This window comes from Aethalodelphis obliquidens, unplaced genomic scaffold (genome assembly GCF_003676395.1).
Source record: "Aethalodelphis obliquidens isolate GAN/ISIS:26980383/991018 unplaced genomic scaffold, ASM367639v1 scaffold116, whole genome shotgun sequence".
Taxonomy (NCBI): Eukaryota; Metazoa; Chordata; class Mammalia; order Artiodactyla; family Delphinidae; genus Aethalodelphis; species Aethalodelphis obliquidens.
The window spans coordinates 1,963,373-1,978,455 of NW_020838060.1; the positions used below are offsets into that span (position 1 = coordinate 1,963,373).

The 15,083-nt window shown below is 45.9% G+C and overlaps 1 protein-coding gene across 1 annotated transcript; it reads right to left on the minus strand.

Annotated features, from left to right (window-relative positions):
- Nucleotides 1-263: 263 nt before the first annotated feature.
- S100A10 (S100 calcium binding protein A10) lies at nt 264-11,108 on the minus strand. The gene is made up of 3 exons (XM_027097855.1): nt 10,980-11,108; nt 3,603-3,765; nt 264-675 (listed from the first exon to the last, which is right to left on the minus strand). Exons 2-3 carry the CDS (start codon nt 3,732-3,734, stop codon nt 514-516), a joined length of 294 nt encoding a protein of 97 aa, XP_026953656.1. The 5' UTR covers nt 3,735-3,765; nt 10,980-11,108; the 3' UTR covers nt 264-513.
- Nucleotides 11,109-15,083: the final 3,975 nt, after the last annotated feature.

Sequence of the window (15,083 nt, forward strand, 5' to 3'; positions counted from 1 at the left end):
TATGCTCAGGAATTATAAAGGTGGAATATACCCTGAAGTGCCTTCTTTTAATCCTTGGAGTTGTTGTCCTTCAGCTAGGAACAGCTACAGGGCAGATCAATTTGAGAAGTTAGACTCCAAGCCTGAGTGGAGAGTGCTTTCCCATTTTGCAGGTTCTGTGGAAAGAGCTCTGCCTTGCGCTAGATGCTTAAGGGCATGTGGGCTCTTTGTGAATGAAGCAGGGAACAAACATTTCTGAAGAAGAACAAACATTCTGTCTCAAATTCAGAACTAAAAAAGGAATTTGTTTATTGAGGGCAAGGGGATGCAAGCAATATAAAAATCAAAAGCTTATCTGGCTTTAATTGACTTTTCTTTCTCTGCTTCTCAAGGTGGAGCTGGATTTTATTTGTACATTTTCTAAGGGTCCAGTCTGCTCAGGAAATCCTTATACAGGGGTAGCTGTGGGGCAGATTCCTTAAGTGACCCTTTATGAGAATTCTTATCAGGGTGGGAGTAATTGCTCAGTGCTGCCTACTTCTTTCCCTTCTGCTTCATGTGTACTACAAAATAGTCATTGCACGCGATGGTGAGCCCAGCGATTAGTGAAAAGAAGCTCTGGAAGCCCACTTTGCCGTCTCGGCACTGGTCCAGGTCCTTCATTATTTTGTCCACAGCCAGAGGGTCTTTTTGATTCTGAAAAAAAAAGACAGAGGCAAGAAATACGAGTCAATGGTTGCAATGATGAGCTTCTTTGATTTGTACTGCTGACAGCTATATATATAATCTCCTAATTATTTGAATTCTTGCTTTAGGTCATAGTGATCTTTGGAGGTCGTCTAAATGTATTTTTCTGCTTTGAGGGAGCATTTCAGTAAATTCATATTTATTTCAAGCTAGGAAAGAGGTTTCCATGGCACTCTTTTATATAACTCCATTCTTTTTTATAACTCAGGGACTAGAAACAGCCTATTTCTAGAAAGAGGAGATTCAGTGCCAGAGAAGGGAGACTCACGACTCTGAACTCTCAGTCCACTTAGAAACCAGCATGCCCTTCTGACATGCTTTACTTACAGTCCAACTGTTACAATTTTCAAAATCACAAAATTCTGTCTGAGAACCACCCCAAATTCCCCCATTTTTTAGTTTAAACTTATATTCTCTTGACAAGCTTTCATTCCTGAGAGCACAGTCAAGTCCTTAAAGAAGGAAACTCCTATGAAAGACCTCATGCGATTATTTAGGGAGTAACTTTCAGATCATTGTTCTATGGATTTTAAAGAGGTGTTAATGATTCCCTGGGGTGTGTTAGGTTTAAAGAGTTCAGGCAGATGGTCCTCATTTCTTGGCACAGCTGAGGCCAGTCTAGGGTGGCTTCATATCATATTAGCCAGGTGACCTAGAGTAAGTCACACAGCTTGGTGGGCCTTCGTGTAACAACTAAGAATTGAGGTTGGACTAGAGTGTTTCTAAGATTGCTTCTGTTCTTAATAAGTTGGTCAATCTATGCCATCCTATACTCTTTGCTGGATGTACTCTTTGTTTTACACTGGATGTACTTCAAAAGCAGTATGTGTGATGGAGTTATAAAACTCCCCATGATTCTCAATGCCTAGCATGAATACATGGAACTAAGATGAGCAGGTAAGATCCCCTTTGTTTTTTCTTTTACTCTGTTTTCAAGGTAATTGGCTTGATCATTCCTTTTCGTAGTGATGATGCTTAGAAGTGGGAAAGTGTGGTTTCTCCTGTAGGGTCCATGCCATCAACCAGAGGGAAATATGGCCCTTTACAGGTGTTAAAGGACTCAGGTAAAATATTTATGAATTTCATTGATTGTATAAATGAGTGAGGGAACTGATACTCAGTGTCTCAAGTGTGCTGGATGTTTATAAACTGCACTCAGAAATCCCTTAAGGTAAAGCAGCATCTCCTACACGCCCTAAGCAATCAACTAACCTGTCTATGCAGCTACATCTGCTTTTGGTGGGTTTCAGTTAATTCTGGCCTTAACCCCAGCTTCCTGGCCGTGGTCAGGAGTGAAATTTGGATGACGTAAGCGGTCAACTTTAGAAACAAAACGATCTGTGAATGCAGCGAGTGTGGGTGTGCTTGGAATTATGACCCCATGCTTAGGATAAATTATACTGCCATGTTCAGTACTTGGTACTGAACACTTCATGTTTACCAAGCCACAAAGCCTTTAGGGAGGAAGGATCTTCGTCTCATGTGATATCATCCTGGCTTCTAACTTATGCGACAACACAATTAATGAGTGTTCAGAAGTAGACCGAGAACGCCTTTGTTTGTGTGATGGGCAGGTTTACAATGAGCACATTTTGTCCTTGAATTTTATGCTTGCCTGGAAGGGTCACAGAAAGTGAAAGTGGTCTTGGAGATAATCATGTCCAGCCTCTCATTTTCCAGAGGCAGGAACTGAGGTACAGAAAGCTGAAGCAACCTTCCCAGTTAGGGTCCTGGTCTGGGGCTCTATCACAGAACTGTACAAAAGCAGAACAGCTGTATCCTCTAACTCATTCTGGGATAGAATTGTGGTAACTGCAGCTCTGAGATACTAGTGAAGCTATTTATATCTGTTTATCTGACTGGTATTGATAACATGTAAATCATCATGTACTACAAAACCCTATGTTTAATGAGTCAGGAGTCAGGGGCTTGATTAATGCTGTTTACCGGGAGATGACAAGAGGCAGAACCCTGTCTTTTACCATCTCCTCCCTTCACCCTTTAGAGGCTAATGCACACCAAACACAGTACTGATCCCTTCAAATGACTCTGGCTGTGGCAGGGAGAGAAGGGCCTGCATTTCAATCTAATATTTTGTTAGGCAATGTTTCACCTTCAGTGAAACGCAACAGCCGTCTCTTGAGGGCCTATGATGTAAAAGGGCAACTGTGCCTTGTTGCCTAATGTCCTGAGTGATGTATCTGAGCTCATGGCAGATCCTCTTCTGGTCTTCACGGACCCCTCGATCTGTCAAAGGTGAGGCATAAACTCAAACTGTGCTCCTGTCTCATTGCATTTTCAATGTGAAAAGAAGTTATTTCTGGAGTGCCGCTTGGCACTCATTCAGCAGATACTTGACACCATTGCTTTAGAGCAGTGTTGGAAAAAAATTTTAAAGCCTTTATCTAAAGGGATTTAATTCAAGAAGGGAGATTCAAGTTACTCAAAGTGGATGTGACCAGGATGTGGTACCTCCAGTGCCAGGTTTATGGACCCGAGGGCAACAAGGCAACCTGGTTGATTACTCTGGTGAAAGGCCTTCTTTCCTGCAACTCTGTCTCAATGGACACAGATGACTCCAGATGGATTCCTTCTAACACCTTGCATTATGGTGATTTGTGTGTAGTCTCATTTCACTTCCAAACTGTAAGCTCCTTGAGGGCAGGGGCTGTGTCTTCTTTACCTTCTGTTTCCTCCCCTAGTATCTTACAAACAGTAGGCATTCAATAATGTTTAATAAGTAAATGAATGAAAACACCTTTCTAGTAGTGACTTCCACAGGGAAGGGCTAGAAAGAGGAAGGGAAAGGAACTAGGGCTCAGAAGCATTGATTTTTACATCTGGTTCTGGTTCTTTCTGAGCCTTTCAACACTTACTTCCAAAAATCCAGGGAACTCCTTTTCCATGAGTACTCTCAGGTCCTCCTTTGTTAAGTAGCCTTTATCCCCAGCAAACTTGTGAAATGTGAACATCATGGTTTCCATGGCGTGTTCCATTTGAGAGGGCATTTTGGTGAGGTCTGTTGGAACCTATTAAAGGCTGTAAAGAAACAACTTACATTAACTTTTTTTTTTTTTTTTTTTTGCGGTACGCAGGCCTCTCACTGTTGTGGCCTCTTCCGCTGCGGAGCACAGGCTCCGGACGCGCAGGCTCAGTGACCATGGCTCACGGGCCCAGCCGCTCCACGGCATGCGGGATCTTCCCGGACCGGGGCACGAACCCGCGTCCCCTACATTGGCAGGCGGACCCTCAACCACTGCGCCACCAGGGAAGCCCTACATTAACTTTTAAGTGACATGAATTATCAGTCTTTTGAGAATAATTGGAAGAGGGTGATAAGCTCATTCATTCAGTCCTTTTCAGCTGTAAAATTCAATGAATATAAGGACCAGTTCACTCAGGTTTTATGCCTCCTGCTGATGGAAATAGGCAGTTTAGGTATTGGTGCTCTGAATAAGGGATTTATCTAGTTGCCTGCTAATTTTGCATAAATCACCTAATGAAGAATAAAAACACTAATTATTTGGAAAAGCAAGATCAGTGCCCCTCCTTTTAACTGACAAAGCACCTACTGAAAGAACAGACGTTTCTCCGTTTCTCTTAGCGCTGGTAAATGGCACTCTTCACTATGGATATGGCTGAATACCAACAACCCACACAATCAAGCCTGGTTAATATAAAAACTTCAACTCTCCAAGCTTAACTAGGTAACCTTGTTCAGTCATTCTAGGGTTTAGAAATCTGCTTAAAAATGAATTTTGTCTCCTGAGTATGTATTGGCCTCACTGCGTGGCTTGCGGGATCTTAGTTCCCCGACCGGAACTGAACACAGGCCACTGCAATGAAAGTGCTGAGTCCTAACCACTGGACCGCCAGGGAATTCCATGTATTCTTTTTTTTTTTTTTTTTTTTTTTGCTGTACGCAGGCCTCTCACTGTTGTGGCCTCTCCCACTGCGGAGCAGAGGCTCCGGACGCGCAGGCTCAGCGGCCATGGCTCACGGGCCCAGCCGCTCCGCGGCATGTGGGATCTTCCTGGACTGGGGCACGAACCCGTGTCCCCTGCATCGGCAGGCGGACTCTCAACCACTGCGCCACCAGGGAAGCCCACCATGTATTCTTTACTAAAGTTCTGAACTTGTTATTGATTGTAACAAAGACATTTGCATCTTTGGTAGTAACATGCAGTTGCCCTACCCAAATAAAAGCTATCCAAAGCCCATTATCTACTTCCTTGAGAAGGAACAAGTAATAGTATATCCTAATTCCTTTGGGGATCTGATATACTTTTGGCAGCACTAGACAAAAGAGCTACTCTCACAGTCTGGGGTGCAGTGGGAAAGGAAGAGCTTTTCATTGTGAATAGTTTAAAACAAAGTTAAGGGACGTCCCTGGTGGTGCAGTGGTTAAGAATCCGCCTACCAATGCAGGGGACGTGGGTTCGAACCCTGGTCTGGGAAGATCCCACGTGCTGTGGAGCAACTAAGCCTGTTTGCCACAACTACTGAGACTGCGTGCCACAAGTACTGAAGCCCACACACCTAGAGCCTGTGCTCAGCAACAAGAGAAGCCACCGCAGCGGGAAGCCCATGCACCGCAACGAAGAGTAGCCCCGCTCACTGCAACTAGAGAAAGCCCACCCGCAGCAACGAAGACCCAACACAGCCAATAAATAAATTAATTAATTAATTTAATTTTAAAAAAAAAGAAAGAAAGGAAAGGATGTGTCAGATCATTATATTCAGGTATAATAATCTAGGGGCATATGTCTCATCAAGACCCAATGCCTGGTACTTAATAGGAGCCCAATGAATTTTGCTTAACTGGAGAGCATGCTTCAGCCAGAATGGAGTAGCTTTGGCTAACACCACCTAAAATCACTACTGGATAGGAAACAGGTGAATTTGAATTGAGACTGTAATATACCACTCAAAAAAAAAAAAAAAAAAAAAAAACACAAAAAAACCCATCAAGAATAAGTTTAGAGCAGAGATTGAAGGAGAGGCTGGCAACTTCCCCTGAAGAGTCTCAATAGGAACCGGAGACATGCTTTCAGTCTGGTTCCTTCCGCTGACACATGCATACTCAATACAGATCCGTAAATGCTGTCTGCTACAGAGAAGGTGGAGTTGGTAAACATGAGGATTGAAAAATTACACTTTAAGAGTCAAAAGTTCTACCCCTTAATCCCCAGAAAAGTACAGAAATCAGCATGCCAAAGAATGCTATACTCTGGAGAATGCTATAAACCAGAATCTGGCATGATTCATCTGGAAAGCAGTTCTCTTGGAGAGAGCAGCCAATTCAAGGTCCACTGTGGGATGAATTCCAGGGGAACCACACCCTTTCCCCTCTCTCCTGACACAGCCAGGAACTGGCTTCAGATGGCAGTGGGCTTAGAGGGAGTCAGCCTTGCCTGGATTGGCTCTGGAAGTCCAGCAACATAAGAGAACTGAACTGAATGAGTCACCTATGGGAGAAGGCTGTGGCATCCCACCCCAGTTCTGAAATATCTCAGGAAAGGAGTCAGCCACCACAGAGGTTTAAAAATACCCGTGCCCAAGCTCAAGTGGCAGAGCACTTCACAACAAATGCCCAAAGATCCCAGATACTGGAACTGGCTGTGGGACACCTAGTTCACATTCTTCACAGGGCAGAGCAGAAGGAAAATGCACTGCAAAGCCAGAGAAGTAAGAAAGGGAATACAGCAGGGTAAGGACCCCTAAAATAGGAAACAGGCTAATTTAGGAACCTCTAAGAAATACAGCTTGTAAGCTGAGGAAGTCCTGGCCACCCCTGAATACCTTCTTCAAGAGAGTGAGGCCAGTCTTCCTCTAGTGAGCACTCAGGTCACTCCAAACCCACCCCGGGATTGTCTATGCTCATTATGAAGTTACAGAGCTTTCCTGCCCCACTGGATCTCCCTCTGCTGTTTACTCAGCACATGGGCTGTGGACACCGCAGTCAGCACAGACTCCCTGTTTGTTCTGCAATAAGAATGTAGATCAGGGGCTACTCAGGAGATCTAAGGTTGTGAAAGTGAAAACAGCTTTGAAAACCAGAGATGACCACCCTCTCATCAGTAACCAGGGCCCCTGAGGGCACTGACCTGGGCTACGAGCAAGTTATTCCGTTTTGAAGGTGAAGCAAGTACACTGGTTTTAAAGTGAGATGAAGGAAAAGCGGAAGATGTGATTAATACTGTTCTTTCGGCTAGTGGATGAATCATACAGCTCTTCCAGAGTGCAGCGGTTGACCTACTGAGTCAGCCTGCCCGGCCCTCCCATTTTGGGCGGGGCTTGCCCGGCCTGGGCTGACAGAAGCACTGACCATTGGTTGCTAAAGCAGCAAGCAGTTCAGGGACTTGAATTTGCCGTTTCCACCGCCCCAGAAGAGTCCCACCCCGGGACTCTATAGCTTCTGGCTCGGAAACACTTCCAATGGATAGCCTTGGGCCTGGGGTTGAGAGGCCGCAGCGTCCTCTCTGTTACCCAGACAGCCTACTCCGGCACCTGAAACACTCCATCCAATCATTTGCCCGTCTCTCTATCTTAGATTTAAGTTCCTCTACGTTAAGAACTGTGAATTATTCAGTTCTATCCACTAACAGCTAAATAGTGGTTTAGTGTTTGCTAATGAGTGAATGAATCAATCAAACAATTCCCTTGGCTGGAGGTGCAGGTGTGATTACCGGGTCTGGGCTGAAACCCTTGAGGCTGGGAGCTCTGTGGGAGGAGGTGAGGGCTGGGAAGGGCCAGGAAAGGGGCGGCCTATGAATGAACCGCAGAGTACATTCCATAGCAGAGTACATTCCATAGCGGAGGAGAAAACGGTGTGTCCTGCTAAACAGGTCTGGTCACCCAACACGACCTGACTTTTCTTTCTCTTCTCAGTTTTACCGTTTTCTTGAGTTTTGGTTTATCCCATTTTACTGCTCTCTCACTGTGAGCTCCACAGGCTCTAACTAATTCATCATTCACTCACCTTTTATTGAATCATTTTATTCTGATGTCTGTGTATCTCCTACACAGGTCTGAAGAGTGGAAGCTCACGTGTCTTTCTTTGTGTAGTTTTCTCTTCCGAAAAGAATTCTGAGCTTTACAAATTTACAGTGGTGGGAATTCAATTTTCCATTTTTTCTGTTCCTTCACCAAGCACCTACTTTGCATGACCCTGTCACGGTGTTAGGCACACGTGGGTGTGCTCTCCACCACCTCTATCCTGTGATGCTTGCCTCTGGGGAGTTCACCAGCTAAGGTCATACTATTTTAAAATATGTCCTGAATTCTAGTTAACTGTGTTCGTTTCTTTCCACACTAAACTGTGGGCTCCAGTAGCAGGGTCGCATAAGCTAGCACCCTGTCCTCAGAGCCTGCTCAATGAATCAGTAAGAAGGAAATTGACAATAATGTAAATTTTGATCCTTCTGGGAGTAGCAGGGAAGTAGGAGGCCTCCTTAGAAAAGTGTCTGCTCCTAAGTAATACCAAATGTTTGCTCTGGACCCATGCCCAGATCCAGGCCATAATTTCAAAAAGGAGACTTCCAAAGAGCAAGAAGTCTGATCTGCTTTGCTCTTTTGTGTCTTGTCTATACCCTACTTTTCTTACAGCCCACCCAGAAAACAATTGGCAGAATGCTGGTAAAAACAAACATCTGTTATCTAAAATGTGTTTTAGGTTTCCGTCCTTTTGCTTTGAGGAATTTAAGAAGAAAAAAATTGGGGGGGGTGGGATGGGGAATTGAACCCAGAAGGCATTCTTGATTTGATCCCTAAAAGAAATTCAGAAGAAGTGAGTGGAAGCAATGAATCTGATCCAGGCTGTCTCTCCCACCTTTCACCAAATGTAAAACTTTCCCACTAAAAAAAGTGAGTAGCAAAAGAAAAGCTCCAGATGCAATTCAATAGGAGAACTCTGAAGCCGTCTCTACCCTAAAAGAGTACATCCAGTTTTCCTTGAAGAGTTGTCAGGCATCACCAGAACGGCAAACAATAGCCACTGTGACAACTGCTATTAAAACCACTGAAGGGCTAGGAAGTGCTGAAAATTGTTAAAAATAAGCAAATTCATTCTTTTTGCTTTTGATGTGAGATTCCTAAATTGTTGAGTCCCGGGAAAATGAGAAGCTTAAGAAAGATCCTAATAAAAAGATCAGTCTAGCTTTCCCAGCACTCTGAGTGCTAATCTGCACATTATAACTCTGAAAGGATTCCATTGTTTCCCTCAACTTTAAAAGACTAGACTGGATCGAGGCCATACCAAGTGGGTAGTGCTCTAAAAAATTCACATTTTTGGAGCTGTCCATGGAAAGCAAGGAGGCACTCAGTCTCAGCTCCACCTAGCGCAAGGCCTGACCTCACTGGAGTGGCTGCTGGAGAGGCTGGACAGGGGCCAGACATGGAAGGAAAAGGGGCCATCTGATGTTGTATGCAGGAAAAGCCAGGGAAGACCATCACCTAGAAGTCAGGGTGCTATGCTCAGTAGACCCTCAGGAAAATTTGAAGAACCAAAATAATCTCCAAATGGTATATCAAGGACCCAGTGAAGAAAGTAGCTTCTGGCTGTCAAGGAAGGAATACATCATTTGGAAGAGATGATTAAATAGAAACTGGAGAGGAATCTGTGGGGGCAGGGCTGATAAAGAAATTCCAAATGAGTTATATGAACTCATTCCTGCCCTAATGCCTGTCATTACCTTTTGCAATTTGCTGAAACACGCTGGAGGCAAAGATCATTGACAGAGTGTTGAGCCTGGCCTCACCTGAGGTGCAGGATATAAAAATCCACTGCTGCAGGTTGAAACTCAGGCTGCAGGGGAAAAAGCATCTGCAGCAACTGCAAACCTCTTAACGGGAAGAGCTACCTCCCAAATAAAGCCGGGGCAGCCTGCCAGCAGGCATACAGGCCGATAACCCAGCAGCAGTTCTGCCACGGCCCTACCAGTCTAACTGCTGTCTTCACCCACAGTTCAGTCAAGAAACCTCTCCTTCAGGTTGCGGGCCAAGTCCTGGTGTGACTCACTTCCTCTTGGAAAATGCCCTCTAAGATGGCACAGTTCCCCTTTTCCTTCAGGGAGTGTTCTGTCTGAACCATCTGCAGAGAGGATCTGGAACCATCCGGGCCACACCCACATGGGCTTACAACTGAGTCACAGGCCTCCACTAGGAGAATCCGGGAGCCCTTTGTGCTAACCACGCCCTGCAGAAAGCTCCCAGCGAAGGGGGTGGGCTTAATGTATTCCAGAGTCCGGCCCAGGGCTCGGCTGCGCCTGGCACGGGGCTTGCTGCTCTGCTTTCCCCACCATCCCGGCCCAACAAGGCAGATTCCGGGTTTCAGTTAGGTGGAGTCCGGCCGCGGCTAGAGAGTGTGGTATCCAGGCCTGGGGGAAGCGCCCCTCCTCTGGCCAGGCTCAAATTGTGACCAGGTACCTACAGCTCATTGCACTGGGACAGATTAGTCTGGGTTAGAAGATCCTTCATTAAGCCTGCTCTTCCTCTATCTCTGTATAGTTCCACTTGTTTAAGACAGCAAGAAGGGATCCCTTTCAGTACAAAAATCACTTCACACAGGTTACACATGGGCTTCCCTCCCCCTCTTACCCCCACCCCTCAGCAAAACTGCGTTATAAAGAAAACTAATAGACTTTCCTCCCTCGGTCGGCAGTAAGAACCTTCCCGTCTAGCAGACAAACAACAGGAAGCCCAACCTGAAGCATCGGGGAGAGGGGCTGAGGGGTGTCCTTTGGGTAGGGAAACCGCCAGCCCTCCCCGAGCCTGCACGGGCCGTCCATCTAGGAGGTGGCTACGAACATCTGGACAGAGGTCAGCCTGCAGCCGGAGCACACAAAGAAATACGCCGGCCAGGACAGGGGGCCAGAAGCGGGGGTTCGGGTAACTGGGGAGACTAGTCGAAAAGTAGGAAAGTGGGTGTAAAAAAAGATAAACCGAAAGGTAGGAGAGAGCAGACCCCGGGTCAACCAAAACGGAGGTACAGTAGTGAAGGACAAGGGCTCCCTCCCGCCCCCCCCCCCCGCGAGGATCTGGGGGGTCGCGCCGGGGCGGGTCGGGGACGCTGCTCGCCAAGCCGGGGTGTGGCCCAGATACCTCCCCATCTGCAGCTGATCCTCGACCAGGCCCCCCGGCGCCCGGGACACCCGGCAAAGCCAGCCGGGGAAGCCAGAGCCGCCGATGCGGGGGTTTCCACGGGCGCGGGGTCTGGGGCTGGGGACCGCCCGGGACCGGCGGGCGGAACTCACCGTGACAGGAGGCGCGGCGGGGACGCTCGGCAGGCGGGGGTGCTCGGCTGGCGGGGGCGCTCGGCTGGCGGGGACGCGCGGCCAGTGAGCAGAGCGCCGCGGGCTGGGCGCCTTAGTAAGTGGGGGCGGGGAGCGGGGGAGGCAGGAGGAGCCTGGGCCGGTGTCAGGGCCTCCGCTCACCCCACCCCTTCTCCTCCCTCCTCTTCCTGCCCCCGCACCCAACACTCACACCCCGGGCGCAGCGCACACACCCTTCTTTCGCTGTGCGGAGGAGCCTCGCTCCAGGGCTCCACACCGCCCCCAGTGAGAACAATACTGTAAACTTCTCTTCCTACTCAAATACTCTGGAATATTTTAGGACATCCCCACCCTCGGCCATGCCCTTCCTCTCGGGTTTGGTTTTAGAGAGCGAATGAGTGTGCAAATCCAAGAATCCAGCCATTCTGCGGGTGGGGCGCGCTGGCGCAGAACCAGATTGTAAGCGCTCGTCCGTAACCTACGGGTCTAGGAATTATTTTCTAGATGATACTGCAGGGAGGGGCTCGTGGAGTCCTAACGACCGCGAGGGCGTCAGACTTGGTTGATTTCAGATAAGGCCCTAGGAGGTCAGTTGGGAGGGTCTCCAAGGCCTGGGCCCCCAGTCCACGGGCAGCTCTCAGAGCAGGCGAGTTCCCTGCCGGCGCCTGCTCGCGGAGTGGAGGGGGGTGGTTGCCGTTTGGTGGCTAGTCAGCTCGAGGGCGTTACAAACCCTTTGTTGAACTGGAGATTTACCCCTCTTAGTGTGAATGGTTTCTGTCGTAGTTGATATTGTTAAAGCCTGTTTCAGGGTCTCCTTTTTTTGTCCTGAAATTGGCCTGTTTGGTCCTCAAACTCTTTAGAAGAAATTTAGAGAAAACCTAAGTGTTTCCTAGCTGACGCTATTCCCCCCGACATTTTTTAAAAAAAATATTTATTTATTTGGTTGCACCAGGTCTTAGTTGCAGCAGGAGGGCTCCTTAGTTGTGGCACGCAAACTGTTAGTTGCGGCATGCATGTGGGATCTAGTTCCTTGATCAGGAATCCAACCTGGCCCCCTGTACTGGGAGCACGGAGACTTATCCACTGCGCCACCAGGAAAGTACCCCCCCCCCTTTATTTTAATTGTGGTTTAGGGTTAAATGCAAACTACTAGCAGCTGTTGTTGGAAAAGGGCCCAGTCCCAAGTCTTGGGTTTTCCTTTGTTCCCAGGGGAGGTCCTGGGAGGACTGAGTGATCCCAAAGGAATGAGCAGACTTGGGGAATCCTACAAGTGCCTCTAAGTGACTAATCTTGGCTCTTGCCAGGAAAAAACTTGGATTTCAGCTCTCACTCTGCTGGATTCCTGCAACACTGGTGCTGAATGTTCAGGGGGGCACTCCTGCAAAAAACACAGGCTTCCTAAATTCTTGCTAGGCCCTAGGTTACAGTCAAGAATGGAGAAAATTCTAGATCCCTTTAGTTCCAGGAAATATGCAACTGGGTTTAGAATGAGAATACCTGAGTTCTGTATACTATAGACTCCTTATTTGATTTCTTCATTTGATTCACAAACATTTAGGAATGCTTAATGTATGTGCTAGGGCCTGGGGATTCAGAAATCAAAGAATCAGTCCTGTCTCTCAAAGAGCTTCAAATCTTGTTGGAAGATAGATTAGCAAATGGCTAAAATCCAGTGAGCTCAGTGAATGGTAGAGGACACGAAGGGACACTGTGAGAACATTGAGGAGGGGCCTCCAAGTCCCCATGGAATGGTCGCAGAACAATTCCTGGAGGAGAAACATTTGATAGACGTTCTTAAAATAATAACAACGTTTACCATGACTTTTTTTTTTTAACATCTTTATTGGGGTATAATTGCTTTACAATGGTGTGTTAGTTTCTGCTTTATAACAAAGTGAATCAGTTATACATATACATACGTTCCCATATCTCTTCCCTCTTGCGTCTCCCTCCCTCCCACCCTCCCTATCCCACCCCTCCAGGCTGTCACAAAGCACCCAGCCGATATCCCTGTGCCATGCGGCTGCTTCCCACTAGCTATCTACCTTACGTTTGTTAGTGTATATATGTCCATGACTCTCTCTCGCCCTGTCACAGCTCACCCTTCCCCCTCCCCATATCCTCAAGTCTGTTCTCCAGTAGGTCTGTGTCTTTATTCCTGTCTTACCCCTAGGTTCTTCATGACATTTTTTCCCCTTAAATTCCATATATATCTGTTAGCATACAGTATTTGTCTTTTTCTTTCTGACTTACTTCACTCTGTATGACAGACTCTAGGTCTATCCACCTCATTACAAATAGCTCAATTTCGTTTCTTTTTATGGCTGAGTAATATTCCATTGTATATATGTGCCACATCTTCTTTATCCATTCATCCGATGATGGGCACCTAGGTTGTTTCCATCTCCTGGCTATTGTAAATAGAGCTGCAATGAACATTTTGGTACATGACTCTTTTTGAATTTTGGTTTTCTCAGGGTATATGCCCAGTAGTGGGATTGCTGGGTCATATGGTAGTTCTATTTGTAGTTTTTTAAGGAACCTCCATACTGTTCTCCATAGTGGCTGAACCAATTCACATTCCCACCAGCAGTGCAAGAGTGTTCCCTTTTCTCCACACCCTCTCCAGCATTTATTGTTTCTAGATTTTTTGATGATGGCCATTCTGACTGGTGTGAGATGATATCTCATTGTAGTTTTGATTTGCATTTCTCTAATGATTAATGATGTTGAGCAGTCTTTCATGTGTTTGTTGCCAGTCTGCATATCTTCTTTGGAGAAATGTCTATTTAGGTCTTCTGCCCATTTTTGGATTGGGTTGTTTGTTTTTTTGTTATTGAGCTGCATGAGCTGCTTGTAAATTTTGGAGATTAATCCTTTGTCAGTTGCTTCATTTGCAAATATTTTCTCCCATTCTGAGGGTTGTCTTTTGGTCTTGTTTATGGTTTCCTTTGCTGCGCAAAAGCTTTGAAGTTTCATTAGGTCCCATTTGTTTATTTTTGTTTTTATTTCCATTTCTCTAAGAGGTGGGTCAGAAAGGATCTTGCTGTGATTTATGTCACAGAGTGTTCTGCCTATGTTTTCCTCTAAGAGTTTGATAGTTTCTGGCCTTACATTTAGGTCTTTAATCCATTTTGAGCTTATTTTTGTGTATGGTGTTAGGGAGTGATCTAATCTCATACTTTTACATGTACCTGTCCAGTTTTCCCAGCACCACTTATTGAAGAGGCTGTCCTTTCTCCACTGTACATTCCTGCCACATTTATCAAAGATAAGGTGTCCGTATGTGCGTGGGCTTATCCCTGGGCTTTCTATCCTGTTCCATTGATCTCTTTCTGTTTTTGTGCCAGTACCATACTGTCTTGATTACTGTAGCTTTGTAGTATAGTCTGAAGTCAGGGAGCCTGACTCCTCCAGCTCCGTTTTTCGTTCTCAAGATTGCTTTGGCTATTCGGGGTCTTTTGTGTTTCCATACAAATTGCAAAATTTTTTGTTCTAGTTCTGTGAAAAATGCCCGTGGTAGTTTGATAGGGATTGCATTGAATCTATAGATTGCTTTGGGTAGTAGAGTCATTTTCACAATGTTGATTCTTCCAATCCAAGAACATGGTATATCTCTCCATCTATTTGTATCATCTTTAATTTCTTTCATCAGTGTCTTATAATTTTCTGCATACAGATCTTTTGTCTCCTTAGGTAGGTTTATTCCTAGATATTTTATTCTTTTTGTTGCAATGGTAAATGGGAGTGTTTTCTTGATTTCACTTTCAGATTTTTCATCATTAGTGTATAGGAATGCCAGAGATTTCTGTGCATTAATTTTGTATCCTGCTACTTTACCAAATTCATTGATTAGCTCTAGTAGTTTTCTGGTAGCATCTTTAGGATTCTCTATGTATAGTATCATGTCATCTGCAAACAGTGACAGCTTTACTTTTTCTTTTCCGATTTGGATTCCTTTTATTTCCTTTTCTTCTCTGATTGCTGTGGCTAAAACTTCCAAAACTATGTTGAATAAGAGTGGTGAGAGTGGGCAACCTTGTCTTGTTCCTGATCTTAGTGGATATGGTTTCAGTTTTTCACCAT